Genomic DNA, 20,426 nt, shown 5'->3' on the forward strand with positions numbered 1-20,426 from the left:
AGGGCCAACCCATCAGTAGAGCTCATGACCCTGAAAGAACATACCTGGAAAGCTGATGAATATTCTACTGAGATCCTCTCAAGACCGCCCCTAAAATTCCTGTCTTTGGAAAACAGCTAAAACCCCTTAAGACAAAGGACCCAGTACAAGCTCTCCCTCTCTCTTGAGCAGGCCCATCCTTCCCCACTCCCCTTTGTTCCCTCAAAGCACATACCTTTGCTTTCTTTCTCCTAAGCTCCATTCTTTTGCCTCTATCTTGTTCCATGAGTCCATGCAGCCCAGCGGCTCACTTCTTCCTCCTCTGTGACTTTCTATATAACCCATTTGAGTTCTTGGCTCTGAATTCTTTCTTAGTCAAACTCAAGGACCACGGTCTAACATCTGGTGCTATTCACCATTAACCTTCCTTTGCCACCGTGAACTTCTGTTTTTAAATCTATGCTGTGAGGACAGTAATATCTGCCCTATTTCACAAGGTTTACATGAGGCTCGCAAGAGGTATTGCCAATGTACTGCATAAATATTAATTTAGTCTACATTACCTATGCTAGTGGGAGGAGAAGCAAACATTCACTTCCATTTTGTACACAATAGGGCTGACCTCTTGCAAAAAAATCCACACTGCTGCCAAATGACCTTCATTTACCAAAAGGAACACTACCCTAGTTATGATCATGTAAGTAATGTAATTTTATGTAAACAAAAAATGTTACAAACTATTACAACAAAAAATGTCAATTTCTGTTTGAGAGCCAGGATTTGGTTATACTGACATTCAGCTTTCCTCACCACACCTTCCAATATGAAGTTCCTCTATGAAACCTTGAAGCCAAAATTGAGAGAGCAAACCTACTTTCTGCCTGGCAAACTGTTACCAATTTAAAGAGCTCCTGGCACCCAGGGCAGACCACTTCCAAGAATGAGAAAGACACATACAAAAAGCTGGAAGGAAAAGCAGATACCAACCAAGAGAAAAAGTTTTCTGGTCCTTCCAGTGGCTACAAAAATAAAGATAATGCAAAAATAAAATGTGTTACCTTTCTTTATCAGCCCACAAATAAATAAGCATAAATATCACCTGGTGGATTAAAATCTCAAAACTTTTCATGTGCATTATGACTTTAAGTCATCCAACACCCAGCAAGCATTAATAAATACCCTTTAATGCCTCATGTTAACAAAGAACATAAAATAATCACACAGAAAAAAATCTCATGTCTGATCATCCAGAACACACCTGTCCCCTAGCCCCGAAAAAATAAAATCTTGGAAAAGTGACAAAACCAAGCCTTTAATACCTCCAAACATCATATTATGTATGTAGTACTTTACAATTTCTCAGCTTCCTGATGGCCAGGAACAACACATGCTGGAAGAAGACACTGGGAAGACTTGGCCTTCAAGGGTGTGTGCACACACGCCTCCCCATGCAGCACATAGTGGATGTAAGGAACTAAGCCATTGGTGCCTCCACACTCTTTCACAAGCCATCCTCCTCTCTTCAGAGGTTATTCATCCCCTACTTTTCCCTACCACCTTAAAAAATATCACTCACATGAAATCCTTCTCCTTTTTCTGACTAGTCAGCATATCCCTCCTTCAGAGATCACTACTGTAAAATTTAGATAATCTAAAATGCAGCTTTAAGTATAAAAGGTAATATACCTAAAATATTCCAAATAATCTAGTTTCCATCTTTGAAAATGCAAATTCTCAAATTATGATAAATTTGTTCCTTTAAATACCATTTATACCAATCCGAATTTTGTAAATTTTAGCATCTTACTTACTTGGTGCATTCTTCTAAAGACTGTACAAGCATTTGCTGGAAAGAACATATTTCTTCTAGATTTCCCATTAAATATGAAGTGTTTGTTGAACTTAACCTAGAGCCAAGAAAAATAACAGTAAAAATATGTAAACAGTTTTACTTATATTCCTCTCCTCCCCCATCCTGGTGCCGTATTAAAGTCTTAACCTAATAAACAAATTGCCTATGTCTAAGGCAAACTGGTACACTAAATTCTGTGCCAGGACTTCACCCTCTATTTTCTGAAAATACAAGGCAACAGCCTTAGGTGACGACTATTCTACAATTAACACAATTTATCATCTAACTTACTTCTCACTGGTCTGCAATGGCCGTAGATAGGTTGAAAGCACAGTCTGAAGTTCTTTAGAGTATTCATTTTCTGTTTCCAAAATATTCTGTAGCACCTACAATAAACGATGAATAAATATTACTTGACATTAAGATTTCTAAGTTTCTGAAAGTTCATCACCATTGTTCAATTCACATTGTTGCTTCTATATAACACTAATGTGTTTAATATCATAGATCCCTATGATTAACAACTAAATCCACGTAATTACTATTACCATGGCTATACCACTGACTTTATCTTACTGTCAGGCACACTTGACACAGGTATACCTAGAATGAGGCTAGAATGAATTCCTTCATCAGTAAGTAATGCCAAGTCTATAGATAAAAAGGAGAAACCAACCAATAATCACAAAAGCACAGATGCATGAGTGAATCTCTAAGCACTGTCGCACAAAAGAAGCCATTCACAAAAAGCACATCCCGCCTATTCCATTTATAGTAAGTCAAAGAACAGGCAAAACTCATCTACACTGGCAGAAATCAAAAGGGGGGAAGGGAAGTGTAACAAGGGGGAAAGGGACATGACATAAATTACTGGGGTAATGGACCTGTGCTATATTGTGATTTGAGTAGTTGTTACAGAGGCATATACACTTGTCAAAGCTCACTGAACTGTACCCTTAAAATCTATGCATTTTGACATATAAAGTATATTCCAACCAAAAAAATATATAAAGTTTATTCCTTAGATAGCTCTAGGAAATCTAAATTTATTTCTGGGAACTAAAGACCTTCACTAGAGAATATGATAGACTCAGATCATCCTACATATATTTATTAAAAATTAAAGATCTACAGTATAAAACCACCTTTAAATAGCCAGTACAGGCATACCTTGTTTTATTGCACTTCTCTTTACTTCAAGTCACAGGTGTGTTTATTTAACAAACTGAAGGCAAGACCCTCCTCCACCAGTGAAAACATTAGGACTTACTATTGTAATACTTGCTTTATTGTGATGGTCTGGAACTGAACTCACAATAATTTCTGAGGTATGCCTGTACTTTAAAGATAGCAGATTAATTATAAATCAAATTTTAAGTTAAAATGTTTCCTGGTACCTTATATTAGTGTAGCAAATTTAGCCAAAAATCACTTACTAGTAACTCCTAAAAACTGAGATATAAAGTGAAAAACAGCTTAACTGAAGCATGAGGCTCTCTTCAATAGTAAACACCAAAAGCAAAGGCTCCTCATTGGACAAGAGGAGAAGACGCCGAGGTCTGCAAGTGGAGCTGGGATGTGCAAGCAGGCCTGAGACTAATTACCAAGGCTTACTATCTTCTCGGCACTAAGCAGGGTGCTCTACAGTCTGAAGTTCTTTAGAATATCACAAAACCTTTTCCTTTTACAGAGGAAAAAATGGAAGTGTAGAGAGATTAAGTAACTTATCCAAAATCAAACAGCTAGTGAAGAGCAGAGCCAGAATGTGAGCCTAGATCTCTCTGACAGGACACTGCCCACCACTGCCTTCTCCAGCTATCAGACTAAGGGCAGGAGTCAGGGCTCCTATGGGCCCTTACATGAGTGAAGAAAGTGAAGTCCCTTCCTCAACTATCTTTTCATCCTCAGCATCTTCTTTAATCAGGAAATCATATTACATGTATTTTCTGAGGATCTATTACATGCACTAACATGTGTCATGTCTTCTAAAACTAACAAATGATCCTAAATTAATGATACCACACACAAAAAAGTACAGAATATGAAGCTTTGAAACACACTCAGTTTTCTCCCCCTAGTGTTTTATAATAAAAATATATGTCTAAACATTTAAGAAAAAAGTAATCTTTATGCTAAAAACTTAGATTACAGCATTAATAAATCAATCCATTAATAAATGGATTATTATTCTGTTCAATACTGTTTTCCTGTGTACTCTGAGGAGAGACTACTGTCACTCATGAGTAAATGCAAACCTGATTAAATAACTTACATACTACACTATTTAATTTGAAGAGAATCAGAGGCTCTTTCACTGTGACACTGAACACTGGTTTCGCCCCTGAATGGGTCTATTCATGGAAGACTGGTGGAGTGAGCCAGAGGGAGGAGGGGCCACTCCAGAGTTCATTCCTTTGTGGGGGAATCTGGGTGCTGATCCTATGATTACAATGTCTTTCTTCGAAGAAATACTCATTAGACACAAATGTCAAAGCACTAGTGGACTGAGAGCACAGTGTGAACCAGCCACTGCATCATCAGAGAATTATACTTAAACCTGATCTTATCCTTCAAAAATAATGTGAAGTAATAAGCCAAGTATAATGGGTCCCTGAACCAAAAATAAAAATGTCACAGTTATGTACAACAAAAAGTTCTTTTTCAATGTTAAAACAAAGGTTAAGTACAAATATCAGGAATTATTAGCAACACTGGGTTGAATATTGAAAAACTAAAATTCCGTTTTATAAAACATAGAACAGTTCCTAGGTGACATACAAGGAAAACTGTGGGAGAAAACAAGTGGAAGAATAAAATGGCATTTCCTCAATGGTAGTATTAAGCAGAGCAGACAGCTGTAAAAGCTTCCAAAAGTATCTAGTACCAAAAACAATCCTCTGCCAAAAAGCTACACCTATTAAGACAGTTCAGTTGGTTATTTCTGTTACTTGTCATAAACATTATCTTCAAATAAGTGCTAAAGACAAGTTCTATAATACTGCCATCCAAACAATCCAAGTTACACTTAGCTTTTCCACCAACGCAGGACCAAGACTTGGCTGACTGCGTCATGTTGACGCTGACTGTCCACTCTGCCAGGAGGCCACGCGCCCCTCCTCCCTAAGCTCATCAGCACATCTGTGTACTCCAGCCATCACCTTTCTTCCCTTTCTTGACTTCTGCACGCTCTGGCTGCTGCAGGACCCCATGAGACCTAGCAGACAGGTTGCCAAAGCGCCACCACACGAAGGCAGGATACCAGCGAACGCGTGCAGTTTTCACAGAAAGAGCAGTCTTCACTCCACAGCCGTGAAGAACAACCCAGCCTGAGCTCAGCCAGCATGAGCTCTCCCTGAGGCATAAGGCGTGGAACCACGTCCAGTCAAACAATGGTGCCACACAGAAGGAGGACATCAGGCACGCCACACAGACAATCCCTGAACTATCAGCCATTACAGCAAAGCAAAACAAAGGACGCCTGATTTCAGTAACTTGCAGACACACAGAAACTCATTATTACCACCATTAATGGAGCACTTAGTATCACTGATTTTACAAACGAGTTACAACTTTCATTGCAAATCTTTAGATTTCAGATGTTTTATTTTATATGACATTGATAGTCCTTTAAAAATGAATAAATGATCTACATGTAAGAAAAAATAAATAACATTAGGTAATTTTTTAAGATGTGATTCTGATAAAAAAAATTATTAACATAAACTAAAGCCGAATTTAAAAAACATAAACCTGTTTCATAAGCACAATGAGAAGAACTAAAGAATGGCACAACTGTTCTAACCCCTCTCCCACCCACCTAGTCACTCCCTCCCCACACAAGGAAAAACAATCACTGCATGTTCTCTTTCAACCCAGTCTATTTAAACTGTATTTAGTACTTAAATATTCAAACAGTAAATTATAAGACAGGACCTGAACCGCAAATAAACTATCAGCCTCTAGGGAAAGGAGAGGAAGGAAGGGAAGGGCAGTGCTGCTAGAGGAAGCAATTCCTACAGCTCCTCCACGCTCCACAAATCCAGAGGCCAAAGGAACACAGAGGAGCATCCCACTCCTACATCCCCTGGCAATTACTGATTTAATGCAGTTTGTTGATCTCTGTGTGTTCTTAATACTTAGTAACATTTACTCTCAAAGAGTTCGGAGGTGCCCATAAAATGTTTTATGTTACTGTACCTATTGAAAGAAGTTAGGTTATTATGTTATATTTCTAAATTTGGGGATTCACAAGGTCTTGGGATGTATTTCTTCCAAACCCTAAAGGTTTATTAATATAATAGCTGCAGCGGAATAAATTTTATGAGAGGAACCAAGATTGCGGCAAAGTTAAACAACTAAACTGCGCGGCGCACAACAATTTCAAAACTACAACTAAAAGACAAAGCATCTACCACCCAGAATCACGGGAAAGCTGGCTGAATGGTAGATTTACAACTAAGAAGGAAAAAGAAAGAACAAACGCGGAAGGGCTGAGGTATGGAAGCGCGTGAATCGGGCTGGGGGCGGGCAACAGGGCGCGCGGCTTTTTTTTTCCAACCCAAAGGGAGATAAGCTCCCGATCACTCTGAAATCCAGTTTCTGGGGACAAGCGGGGGACCCAGACGCCCACGGGGAGAAGCTGGACTCTCGGCCATCGTGTCGGAAAGTGAGAGGGACTTTCTTGCAGAGGTGCGCCCAGCAATCAGTGTTTACTGCGCTGGAGCACGGGATGCAGGGACTTGGAAATTCGGAAAGGCAGAGACTACTGACGGCAGCCATCACCATTTGCCACGCCCTAGCCTAGTGACGCCCTGAGGCCCCGCCCCGCCCTGAGACCCGCCCTGCACATTCTACAAACCCGCCCAGGCTCCAAACAGCAGCTTTTGCATATAAATGGCCTGCCCTGTGGCAGCTTAACCAAATAAACAGCAGCTCCAGTCAGACTGCTCCAAAACCACCCAAGCTAAGAGGAGAAAACTGCAGTTTTTGCTGTAACTCCTGCTGAGTGGCCTCAGACAGTAGCTGACCTGCACCCCATTGGAGACCCAGAATCGAGGGCATCTTGTGGTCGGTATGAGACGACACCAGATTTCAACCACTCTCATAAGGGACACATTCAAGAGGCAGACTCAGTGAGCGTCAAAGCCCTACTGGAACAAGTCCCGGCCCATAAACGTGTCTCCAGCACAGCAACTCTTCCTTTATAGATACAGCGGGTCCTCACAGCCAATTGGCCTGGAGGTCAATTCCTCCCAGTGACACCAACAACAATCAAGACTTAACTACAGAGAGGACCAAGATGGCGGCATAGGGTGGACGCCTGAATGTTGCCTACCACAACAATTTTGAAACTACAACTGGAAAACAGAGCAGACACCATCCAGAACCACCGGAGGGCTGGCTGAGCGGATGCTCTACAACTAGAATAAAAGAGAGGGGGACGCGGGATGATGCTGATGCCGGTGAGCCAAAGATCACACTTTAAGAACTACAGCTCTGGCGACACAATGGCAGCCTGGAACGTGCTCAGCGCGGTTCCCCCAGCGGTTCCTCCGGTGGTCTCCGGCTGAGGGGACGGCTCCGCTCGCTGCCGAGCACGGACAGACGAGCCCCTGGGGGACATGGGGTGGGAGACTCCGCGCTTGCTGACCTCCGAGTCCTTCGAGAATCTCTGCGCCCCGGAAGCGGCCAGGTATGCACGCCCGGCGACCGGCCGCCGCTGCAGACCCAAGCGCCGTCGCAGCGACCTCGGACCAGCCCACCACTGCGCACCGGGCGCACTGGAGCTTCGCCGAGCCCGCTGCCCAACGAATTCCGCGGCAGCCGCCCCGGAGCTTTGAGAAAATGGCCGAAGGAATTGCTGAGAGGGAATTGACCAACAGGAATTGGGATCAAGAAGACGAAGCCCCGCTGGGTCCCGGGTCCGGGTGAGGCCGCGCGCCCCTGGGTCCGGGCGAGGCCACGCGCCCCTGGATCCGGGTGAGGCCGCACGCCCCTGGGTCTGGGTGAGGCTGGGTCCGGGGTCCAGGCAAGGCCGCGCGCCCCTGGGTCCGGGTGAGGCCATGTGCCCCTGGGTCCAAGTGAGGCTGGGTCCCGGGTCCAGGTGAGGCCGCACCCCTGGGTCCGGGAGAGGCCACGCACCCCTGGGTCCGGGTGAGGCTGGGTTCTGGGCCCGGGTGAGGCCGCACGCCCACGGGTCCGGGTGAGGCTGCGCGACCCTGGGTCCGGGTGAGGCCGTGCGCACCTGGGTCTGGGTGAGGTCACGCGCCCCGGGGGGTTCCGGGTCCGGGTGAGGCCACGTGCCCCTGAGTCCAGGTGAGGCCGCGCCCCTGGGTCCGGGCGAGACCAAACCAGAGGGAGTCGGACCTGCATTACCACCATTTGTCCACCATCCAGAACTGAAAAGTCAGTGCTGACATGTACACATAAGGAACTGGTGGACATTGAAATTGGGTCTCAAAAGAACTGTTGGTCCAGAAAGAAACTCACTACAGACTGATTCATTTGCCTGTCAGCATAACTATTATCGCTCGTCTCACATTCGGTTCTTATAAGTATATTTCTAGTAACACATGATCTCACTCATCTAGGGGAAATGATGAACAACATAGACTGATGAACAAGAACAGACCCAGAAACAAGGAGGCATCGATCGGACTGTCGGGCCTCAGAGGGAGGGTAGGGGAGGGTGGGGTAGGGGGGGAGAGATCAACCAAAGGACTTGTGTGCATGCATACGAGCCTAACCAATGGTTAAGGACAACAGGGGGGTGGGGGCATCCGTGGGGAGGGGTGTGGGATGGGAATGGGGGGATGAGGACAAATATGTGAAACCTTAATCAATAAAGAAATTAAAAATAAAATAAAATAAAATAAAATAAAAAAATAGCTGCAGCAAAAGTACAGGTTCACAATGACATATTGTCACCACAGAAAGCTGGCCTTAGCAAGCAAGCTGATGTGCATGACCACACCCTCATGTGTGAAGAGCTGGCCTTGGGAGCCTGGCAAACCTGGGCACAAATCCTGGCTCTGCTACTTCCTACCTGGTATTGTACTTGTCTGTGGGTCTATCTCCTTTTTCTACAGAAAGGGATTTCTTTCACAAGCGTGTCAGCTCCCTGACTTAGGGTAGAAAGGAATCTTATAAACCACCTAGTACAGCCTTCCAACCCAAACCTGGAGTCCTATTTGGAGTTACTTCTTACATAACTTAGTCAGGAGGTCATTATTTTATGAGACAGCCTTTTTCATGGTTAAATAACTCAGTTTTTCCTTCATTCATTGAGCAAATGCTTAGCTCCTACTCTGTGCCAGACTACTGCTACCACCTGAAAACTTTCATGTAGATCCTGATCTATATAAAACACGGAAAGTATATAAAAACAATGGGAGCAAACTTTGTCAAAGAGGTCAGCAGGCCTCTCACTGTCGATATGAAATGTGGGTGGGATATAAGAAGGGAGGGCAACAGCTCTCTAGGAAAGCCACAGGGAACGAAGCTGCATACCCTTCTGTAATACCCAGGGCACATGAGATAATAGACTTTATCATACACAAGCCAGGGCAGAGACATCAGATGTCAAAGAATTGAAAGCAATCTTGATAAAGATGGAGAGAAGCCAAGGGACAAGTAAAAGATAATAGCAGCAAATTAAGGCTGAGGTTAGACTGCTCAATGTACACACACGATGTCAGGTCAGAGGCTTGGTGTTCTCCCAGGCCCAGTATGCAGAGGTTTCAGGCAACTAAAGGAGCAAAGGGGAAAAGATAGATATACTATTTCTCTGGAGCACAGAAAAGGTCCTGGAAATTTGCCACAGCATTTTATGAAAGATGCACGTCTATTTTGTACATTTATTAAAATTAGTGATTGCTACCTATCCTATCTAATAAAAGAGTAATATGCAGATTGACCATCACTCCAACACACAAGATGGCTGCCCCCATGTGGTCAAAGATCCTGCCCCCATGTGGACACAAGATGGCCACCACAAGATGGCCAGCAGGGGAGGGCAGTTGGGGGGGACCAAGCCTGCAGGGGACGGCAGTTATGGGTGACCAGGCCTGAAGGGGAGGGCAGTTAGGGGCAAACAGGCTGTCAGGGGAGCATTTAGGCATCAATGAGGCTGGCAGGGGAGTGGTTAGGGGGTGATCAGGCTTGCAGGTGGAAGCGGTTAGGGGCAATCAGGAAGGCAGGCAGGCGAGCAGTTGGGAGCCAGCAGTCCTGGATTGTGAGAGGGGTGTCCGACTGCTGCCAACTTTGTGACGGAGTGATGGTTAATTTGCCTAATACCCTTTTATTAGATAGGATATATGCGATTTGATATGTATGCTATTTTGTTGTATTGACAACAAGCTTCAAAACTTCCTATGTCAAATTTGCTGAAGGTGTTAACATCATAGATATTTTTATGCTTAAAAATGTCGAATTTCGTGCCCAAAAAAAAAGAGCATTTGCAGGAAGTTTTAATTCATTACTTTATTTTGAAGAAAAACATCGTATACTTCAGGAAGCTTATGGTGAACATGCTCCATATCAAGTTACTTGGTGAACGCTGGTTTAAACACTTTAAAAGTGATTATTTCAATGTGAAAGACAAAGACGTCCAGATCAACTGAAAAAGTTTGAAGACCAACAATTACAAGCATTATTGGATGAAGATGCATGTCAAACTTAAAATCAACTTGCAGAAACATTAAATGTTGCTCAGCAAACAATTTCCGATTGTTTACAAGCAATGGGAAAGATTTAAAGGAAGAAAAATGGGTGCCACATCAACTGAGCGAAAGACAAATGGAAAACCAAAAAGTCATCAGTAAAATGTTGCTTCAACGGCATGAAAGAAAGTCTTTTTTGCATCGAATTGTGACTGGCGATGAAAAGTGAATTTATTTTGAGAATCCCAAATGCACAAAATCATGGGTTGATCCAGGTCAACCATCAACATCGATTGCAAGGCCAAATCGCTTCGGAAAGAAGACAATGCTCTGCGTTTGGTGGGATCAGGAAGGTGTGATGTATTATGAGCTTCTAAAACCAGGTGAAACCGTTAATACTGACCACTACTGACAACAAATAATCAATTTGAACCATGCTTTGATCATGAAACAACCAGAATGTGCCAGAAGACACGGCAAAGTAATTTTGCTTCATGATAACGCACCATCACACACTTCAAAACTAGTTAAAGACACGTTAAAAGATCTTGCCTGGAAAGTATTAACCCACCCTCCGTATTCACCAGACCTTGCTCCTTCAGATTACCACTTGTTCCGATCAATGGCACACGCACTTTCTGAGCAGCACTTCAAAACATACAAATAGGAGGAAAATTGGGTCTCTGAATGGTTTGCCTCAAAACAAGAAAAGTTCTATTGGGACGGTATCCAGAAATTACCTAAAGATGGGGGAAATGTGTAGCTAGCGATGGACATTACTTTGAATAAAGCACTTTTGATGTTTCTCTTGAAATTATCGTGTTTTCTTTGATTACAAAATCCACATTATTAACCGGTACACGTAGTAATCTTGAAAACCCAAGAGCCAAGAACTTTGCCAGACACTTACCGTAAGACCAACTGCTAATCAACAATACTACAAGGTCAAGGCCAGCACTATCAACCTCATTTTACAGTCAAGTGACTATATAGGCAGCTAGGGACTCGCACCTGGCCAGCCCACCAACAAGGCACACAAACACTACACACAAAGCCTGAACCCACACCCCCAACCTCACTCCAACCCCATCACCTAAAGCAAGGGCACTCCTGATTATTCACTGACCAGACACTGAGAACAGACTGATTTCAAAGCTTTCACATTCAAAAATAAAGGTAACAGTGGTAACTGGCTTTGTATAAAAACTAATCAATAACTACTTAAAGTTGTCACTCTCCAAGACTGAGGCCCCAATGCCCCCACTAGTGGTCACTAATGCCCTGCTTCCATCTTCAACAGTCTGGACTCTGGTGCCAAAGTAATCTTCCAAAATCACTACCACTTTTATTACCAAGCAATAAAATTCAAAAGAAGCCATTCTCTGATACACTCCCTTCTACTTTCTATGACAATATTTTTACATAATTAAATAACATTACCTAAATAATTTTATATTCTGCTTATTGCACTTAACATCAAACATTTTTATATTTTTAAAGCACTTTTTTAAGAGAGAGTGTAAGGGAAGGAGGGAGAGGGGGAGGGAGTAACATGAATGTGAAAGAGACATACTAATTTGGTTGCATGCACCCCCAACTGGGGCCAGGGATCAAGTATGCAACCCAGGTAGGTATATGCCCTTGACCGGGAATCAAACCCACAACCCTCTGTTGCCCGGGCCAATGCTCTAACCACTGAGCACACCAGCCAGGGTTACATTTTTAATAATTATAAATGGATATACCTCTGGCTACTTAACCATTCCTGTACTGTTATATATTTAGGTTGCCTGTAATTTATTACTATCACAAATAATCCTATGAACACACCTTTGCACAAACATCTTTAAATACATTTCAGGTACTTTTTCTGGGATGGATTTCAAGACGTACAATTACTAGATTAAAAGGCTTGAGTATCCTCAGAATTCTATATACGCCATATTACTTTTAAGAAATCCTTATACAGATTTACATTTCCACCATTACTGGAACTGAATATTCTCTCTTTAAATCTCTGCTTACTGGATACATATAACATTGTTATCAAATTGTTTATGGTAAGCTTAACTATTTAGTCAGAGTGCTGTGAACTGAATGTGTGTGTGCTTCCAAGATGCACATGTTGAAGACTAACTCCCCAATGTGTTGGTAGTAGGAGGCGAGACCTTTGGGAAGTAATTAGGTCACAAGGGCAGAATGGGATGAGTGTCATAATAAAAGGATGAAAAGGCCAGAGCTTGCACTCTCCACCCTGTAAGGACACAACAGAAGGCAGCCCTCTGTAAACCAAGAAAAGTAACTTCATGGAGAACCCGACCATGCTGGCACCTTGATCTTGAACTTCCAGCCTCCAGAACTGTGTGAAATAAATGTCTCCACCCACTCTATCGCATTTCGTTAGAGGAGCCTGAACTTAAGACACAGCTATTCCTATTTATCTATTAATCTGAACGAATTTGTCTTAATTAGCTCTTCACACTTTAAAATAATCTTGTGTTGTTATAATTGTTGCAAATAATGTTCCAATTAATTTGTAATTTGGTTTACATTGTTTGAAGGCAAAGAATTTATTAAATTTTACATAGCCTAATCAACTTTGGTATTTTCCTGTATGTTTCCACTCACTGTTTTTAAGTTCTAAAAAGCTTCCGCCCACCCCAGCCCTGCTCCAATGCATTATCAACTAACCACAGACAGACACACTGGCAAAGAATGAAAGCATGGTTCAGTACCATCTTCAAGCAATCTTTGGCTAAATACTGAACTCTGGTGAATACTAGAAAAGCCAAGCTTAAAATTTAAAAAATAAAGGTTACTTGCACACAAGCACTTTGATATCACAACAGTTAATCTGAAAATTGAAAAGACCTCTAAATGACTAACGGGTAGCATATACAGCTTGTATAGACTGGACAAAGAAAGAATTGCTGGCCAGAGCAGGACAGTGTGGGAGAGCAGGAGATTTCATCAAGATACTCAGAAGGGTGCACCATTTAAAACTTATAAACTGTTTATTTCTGAAACTTTTCTTGTAGTATTTTCAGACCTCAGTTGACCATGGTTAACTGAAACTGAGTCCAATGTTCTGAAAGTTGGCAGAGTTGAGATGGAAGTCAGAGTCCAGATGAAACAGATGATTGGTGAAAAGAAACCATAGAAGTACAAGGTGAGACTCACATGCAGGATTTCTCAGGAAAAGAAGATCTGGAGTTGACCAATACAAGGAAAATAAGTCAGAGATTGCTGGTGGCAGGCATTTAGGGGCATCATGCGCAGAACCCAGGGAATGAGAAGTGTTAAAGTGAACTGATGAAAAGAGGAGGCAATGAAATGGACACAGAAGGTGAGAAAAACAATTAGCTGTATTCATGCATCAGAACGTATGCTGACAAGGGAGAAATTTCTGCTATTTCTATTCACTGCTATAAGCCCAATGCCTTTAACAGGGCCTGACAAAGAGTGGGCTCCTAATAATTTGTTAAGTGAATGAATTTTCCTCAAGGCCAATTTGTTCTGTAAGATTTGGGGGCAAATGGAAGGTAAATGCTTAGAAAGCTGAATATGCACTCACAGCAAAGACTGTGGCAATAGGTCAGTGTAGTAGAACTGACCCATATTTAAATCTGTTGTAATTGCCCTGACCGGTGTGGCTCAGCTGGTTGGAGCATCCATCGTCCAGTACACTGAAAGGTCTCGGGTTTGAGTCCCCATCAGGGCACATACCTAGTTTTCTGGTTCCAGCCCCAATTGGGGCATGTACAAGAGGCAATAGATCAGTGTTTCTCTTTCTCTCCCTTCCTCTCTCTCTCAAATCAATAAAAACATATCCTCAGGTGAAGATTTAAAAAATCTGTCACAATTTGTCATCATTTCTTTTATTTTTTAACTAGAGGCCCAGTGCATGAAATTCGTGCCCTGGTAGGGTCCCTAGCAGCTGCCGGCCGGGGCCTCCCTCCCTTTTCCCCAACCGCCTGCCGCCACCCACCACCAGGAGCCTCTCTCCCTTCCCCCAGCCAACCCCGCCCCCTAGTCAAACTCCCAGCCAACCTCCTGGTCGAGGGGGACAATTTGCATACTATGCTTTTATTATATAGGACTAGGGGCCCAGTGCATGAAATTCATGCACTGGGGGGGGGGGGGGGTGTCCCTCAGCCCAGCCTGCCCCCTCTCACATACTGGGAGCCCTCAGGGGATGTCCTACTGACGGCTTAGGCCCACTCCCCATAGGGAGTGGGCGTAAGCCACAGTCTGGCCTCCCTTTGTGGGAGGCGACCGGGCTGATCAGGGAAGGCACCAGCCCATCACCCCACTGCTGCAGCCACTGCCAGTCACCACAGCCACCAAGGTGTTTTCATCAACACAGACTTCAGTCCCTTCACCATGAAAAAATGACAACTTTCTTAGGCATTTTCAAGATGTGTCTTTCATAGCATATGACATTTCTTTCTTTATTTTTTTTATCCTCACCTGAGAATATGTTTCCATTGATTTTTAGAGAATGTGGAAGAGAAAGAAAAAGACAGAGAAAAACATCAAAGTGAGAGGAACACTTTGATTGGTTGCCTCCTGCATGAGCTCTGACCTGGGCCCCAGCCAGGGAGGAGCCTGCAACTTAGGTACATGCCCTTGATCAGAATCGAACCCGGACCCTGTGGTGGGCAGGCCTAGGCATTATCCACTGAGCCAAACTGGCTAGGGCAGGATATTACATTTCTTAGCCCTCCAGCAGCAGACCTTCGTTTTTTCTCCAGGCGCGTGGTGGAAAAACCCTACATCACATTTTTGGATTCTTATACCCAAGTTACTAAGAATATTACCAGTGGCATACAGGGAGCTTAGCCAATGAGCGGTCAGAAAAGGTGTTTCCTCTGTAGTTCACAACGATTGCCGATCGCCTCTGATCGCCGGCTCCTCCCCTGCCAAGGCCTAAAGCCTCGGGGCCTGGGCAGGGCCCCCCCCAGCTCCCTCCAATCGCCAGCTCCGCCCCTGCCCAGGAGCCCCCTGGCTCAGGCCCTTCCCAGGTTGCTCAGGACCCACTCGGGGCCTACCTCGGAGTAACCTGGGCGCCGAGAAAGTTCCTGGGACCCAGGCTGCTGGGTGCCTACATATGCAAATTAACCGCCATCTTTGTTGGGTTAATTTGCATACTCACTTTGATTGGCTGTGGGCATAGCAGAGGTACGGTCAATTTACATGTTTGTCTATTATTAGGTATGATGGTTGTCTTTTTGTTTTTAATATATTTTTATTGATTTCAGAGAAAAAGGGAGAGGGAGAGAGAGATAGAAACATCAATGATGAGAGCGAATCACCAATCAGCTGCTTCCTACACTGGGGAATGAGCCTGCAACCATGTGCCCTGACCGAGAATTGAACTGCAATCTCCCAGCTCTTAGGTCGACACTCACCCACTGGGCCACACTAGCCAGGCTCACCATCCTATATAATAAAAGGCTAGTATGCAAAAAGCCTGAACGGCGGAACAACCGAAAAACCGGTCGCTATGACGTGCACTGACCACCAGGGGGCGCGCGTGGAACACTGCAAGCATTGTCAGCAGGTGGCAGAGCACAGAACATGGTGGGCGTCGGCTGCGGCAGGATGGTGGAGCAGGTGAGCTGGAGCGCCAGACCAAGGCGGGTGCCAGTTGCTGTCATCAGGGCGAGCCTCTGCTGGTTACTGAAAATTCTTTGCTCCCGCACGCCGCAGTCCCGCCCGGTGCTCACACCTGCTGCCGGTGCTGGAGCCACCACTCGCACCCGCTGCCAGCACCCAGCGCCAATAGCTCAGTGCCATCAGCAGGTGCGAGCGGCAGCTGCTGGCCCCGATCGCCCCTCAGGGCTTCTCCACCTCCCCCTGCTCCTGAGGGGTGATCAGGGCCAGCAGCCACTGCTCACACCTGCTGCTGGCACCGGAGCCACCACTCGCACCTACTGCCAGCACTGGCCCCACTTGCACCCGCAGCCGGTGCCAGAGCCACTGTCACACCCACTGCTGGCACCCAGTGTGGGTCTCAATCACTCAGTTCCCTCAGCGGGTGCGAGCAGCAGCTGCCGGCCCCAATCACCCCTGGGGGCTTCTCCACCTCCCCCTCCTCCTGAGGGGCAATCGGGGATGCAGCTGCCGCTCACACCCGCTGACAGCACCAGCCCTAATCACTCCGCTCCATCAGCAGATGCAAGTGGGGCCAGCTCCCTCAATGCGTGCGAGCGGCGTCAGCGGGAGCACAGCTGCCAGCAGACAGGGGACCGGGGACGCAGTGGGAGGGGCCGGGTGGGGGCACGGAGGATGGGCCGAGACCCGCCCCTGTACCCACTGCAGCCTCATGGCCTACAGTTCCTTTCAAGGTGCACAAATTTGTACACTTGACCCCTAGTCTATATAATGAAAGCCTAAGCAACCGTTACAGCAGAAAAACCAAAACAACCAGTCGCTATGATGCACACTGACCACCAGGGGGAAGATGCTCAATGCAGGAGCTGCCCCTGGTGGTCAGTACACTCCCACAGAGGGAGCGCCACTCAGTCAGAAGCCGGGCTCACAGTTGGCGAGTGCAACAGCAGTGGCTAAGGAGCAGTGAACCAAGCGGTAAGGAGCAGAGAGCTGGCAAGCAGTAAGGAGCAAGGGGTCCCAGACTGCAAGAGGGTTGTCCGACTGCTAGCTATCCCCCAAGGGGTCCCGGACTGTGAGAGGGCACAGGCCGGGCTGAGGACTACCCCCACCCCCACCCCGACCCCGGGCACAAATTTCATATACCGGGCCTCTAGTTTCTTAATAAAAGTACAGAAAATGATACACTCATGGTAAAAGGGTTGCTGCAAAGAAAGACTAATCAGTTATTTATTTCACTTCAAAAATTCAAAGGTAACATGGCCTCCAATTTATGTATCCCCTAGTCATGAAAAAAAAAGATAGGAAGTAGGGAGAAAAACAACTAAATAAGTGCATACTTTCACAGAATTCAAAACATAACCACAATTTAAAAGTTTACTTTACTGGTTTATCATACCAAGTAGTTATATAATAGCAATGTAAAATTTTATCCAAATAAAGATTATCATTTCCTATTTTCTGTACTATATGCAATTGTGTAGGGACAAAGAAGGTTTGGATTAGATATTAGATTTAATACCACAGATATCTTTAAGCTTACAAAGTGCTCATAATAAGTTTCAAAATGCAATAGTTTTAGGATTCTGAAACACTTGTCTTTACTATTATGTTAAGATATAAAGAAACTATATTGATCTAAAATACAGCCTACTCCAAATATAAGTATAATGGCATTCAATACACATAAAAATTTTAAAATACATTATATGCCTTTTAAAATTCTCATTTTTGAAGACTTGTAATGGTATGGGGATATAATTACAATACCAAGTTATGTGACAAAAACAAGGTACAATTGCATAGAGGATTAGAAGGAAATATACCAAAACATTAATGGTAATTATATATGTGGGACAGATAGTGATTTTTATTTTTATATCCTTATCATATTCTCAGTAGTTCACCTATATTCTATATTACTGAGTTTTAGAGACATTCAAAAAACAAAGTATTATTAAAAACTGTTTTGCAATTACTCACCACATTATAATAGCTTTTGTTAATGGCAGTAGTATCAAATCCTTTGGGAGGGCTCTTCAATGTTCCAGATTTGGGAGACACGGGCTTTTCTGAAACAAAAATGTAATGTAGTTTTACTGATCAAAACTAGAGACAACCAAATGCACCAGCCCCCACATAGCCCAATATGACTGACTGGTCCAGCAACCTCAATTGAAATAAACCAAAAAGGGGAAGCTGAACAGAAGGCCTGCACGCCTCCGGGGGGCACCACAGTGCTTGCATCTCCTCATGCTAAACAACAACCTGACCTCAGAGAGCTTAGTAAAGGTAAAATATTACCCATGCAAAATTAGAGAAAATGTTGGCAGATATTTCACAAAATTAAAGCATCAAGACCCACAGTCTAGATTATATTTCAGGGATTCTGATCACTCAGAATGCAAAAGTCTCTCTAAACAATATGGTCTGGCTCAAGGTGATAGACAAAGGAGAAAAAAGGCCACCCAAATGGGGCGGCGGGGGAACACAGAAAAACCCACACTGCCTTAAGAACTTCCGCACAAGTGACAACAATGAAAGCCGCCATGAATACTACAAGGATTCTATTTTTAAATTGCATGGCTTTTATTCAACATATATTCAAGAGAAATTAAGCACAATTGGTACTGAAGAAGTGCTTTCTGATAACATAGCTCTCAGAATGTGTGTGTGTGTGTGTGTGTGCGCGCGCGCGCGCGCGCGTGTCTATCACTGGTTCTACGGGGAGAGGTGTGTCTAACATTAGTTCTATGTGTAGGTTTGTCTATCTCTGGTTCTATGGGGTGGGTGTGTCTGATAGCTAAAAAATGACACAATCCACTATTACTGAGGGGTGGAGAAATGGTGAGAACATAATTTAGTGCTACCTTTCCAGTGGCCAACTAAAGAAACAGGTTTTCCAATAAACTGTAAGAATGCTGAAAACAACAGAACACAGATATGATAAAAGAAAAAGAGAGTGGGGACTCCCTAGGGGATGAAAAACACTGGCAATGGAAGGAGCCTGTTGGGGGTGAGGAAGGGTGGCTCCAGGGGCTGGGGGGCAACCAATGCAGGAATAAGACAGCCCTGGTGCAATCTGAGCAGAGTAGAATGGGGTAGGTCTCTTGGTGACCTGCATGACTGATGAAAAAAAGACTAGAAGCTTCTATTCAAGCTTCTTCTCTGTTGGTCCAGAAGAACAGCAAGGAAGTGTGCTGGCTATTCAGGGATTGGGTATACAACCATTCAGAAATCAAAACCCAGAACCTGATCCTGCCAAAGTATATCTCAAATCTACACCATGCTCCTGCAGGACCACCAGGATTTGCCTGGTGCAAGAAAACCTCTGGGAGCCCCTGAGGAAGCAAATGTTACTCCTCTCTGCAGGAACACTTCTGCAACCCATAGTATAAAGATATCCCACCCAACCATCACCCATTCCACACCGAAGAAGGGTGAGGGCTAGAGAAAACACTTATTTCCAGCAATGCAAAAAAAAAAAAAAAAAAAAAACATACACAAGGTTCTGTGTTACCTTTGTTTCTTTCCCTGCACAGAAAATATTTATATCAAACACTGTTCTTTCACAGTTAAATTAATAACTGTGTCCAACAGCTTGCACTTTATGTCACTTTTTGATGTCAAAAATAAACAGAAAATATTAAGTATGACAAACTTAGGAAGTGGCAGTGTGACTGCTTATTAAAGATCTGTGGATCAGCAAATGACAGTCACACATTTAATTAAGTTCTCACATCACTGCCAAACATAGGTTATTACTCATCATCTCAAGCTAACCAGCACCTAAGGTAAGTTGTTTCTTTTAAAGAGAGCCTTTACTATACAGATAATGAGCTACCTAGAAATGGGAGAAATTAATGCATCAGAAAAAAATTGGGGAAAAAAACCTGGTGAATGTTTATGCACACATGAAACTGTACTTGTGAGGATATAGAACATGATTTGTTCTCACCACCACTTTAGCCCACAATGGGATTCTTTTTCCAGCTGCACACACCTCATCACACTGCCCACTAATGACTGAGAGCCTCTATGTTTACTTAATAACAGCAGCAAGCAATGTCACTCATTCCTAGAACCAGCCCTGTTGCTTCTCTTTCCTTCCATCTCCTTTGAATTTAAAAATTCTCTACTGTTTGTGTGTATAAAATGCAGTAGAATCCATGGGTTTTACATATTAAAAAAAATGTGTACAGAAAATAAATGCTAAGTACAGATTCAGGAAGAATACTCAATGCATTTGCAGCAAGCATTAGAAACATCTTTATGCAGACTCTTTGAGATATTTGTCTTTAAATAGGAACAATTTAAAAAAG

At 43.9% G+C, this 20,426-nt stretch overlaps 1 protein-coding gene across 4 annotated transcripts in view; it reads right to left on the reverse strand.

The window, feature by feature from the left end:
• Positions 1-20,426, reverse strand: part of ARHGEF7 (Rho guanine nucleotide exchange factor 7) — a 138,108-nt gene that overhangs the window by 42,390 nt on the left and 75,292 nt on the right. For 3 of the 4 annotated variants that reach the window (XM_079779582.1, XM_079779580.1, XM_079779581.1), the window contains 3 exons: positions 18,088-18,176; positions 2,123-2,217; positions 1,791-1,886 (listed from right to left, as the gene is read on the reverse strand). In XM_079779582.1, coding sequence (XP_079635708.1) covers positions 1,791-1,886; positions 2,123-2,217; positions 18,088-18,176 — 280 coding nt within the window. Of the gene's footprint in view, positions 1-1,790; positions 1,887-2,122; positions 2,218-4,986; positions 5,056-18,087; positions 18,177-20,426 lie in introns of those variants that run through there. The other variant, XM_079779583.1, reaches the window with a different exon arrangement.

The sequence above is a fragment of the Cnephaeus nilssonii genome, assembly GCF_951640355.1.
Source record: "Cnephaeus nilssonii genome assembly, chromosome: 8".
In the NCBI taxonomy this organism is placed as follows: Eukaryota; Metazoa; Chordata; class Mammalia; order Chiroptera; family Vespertilionidae; genus Cnephaeus; species Cnephaeus nilssonii.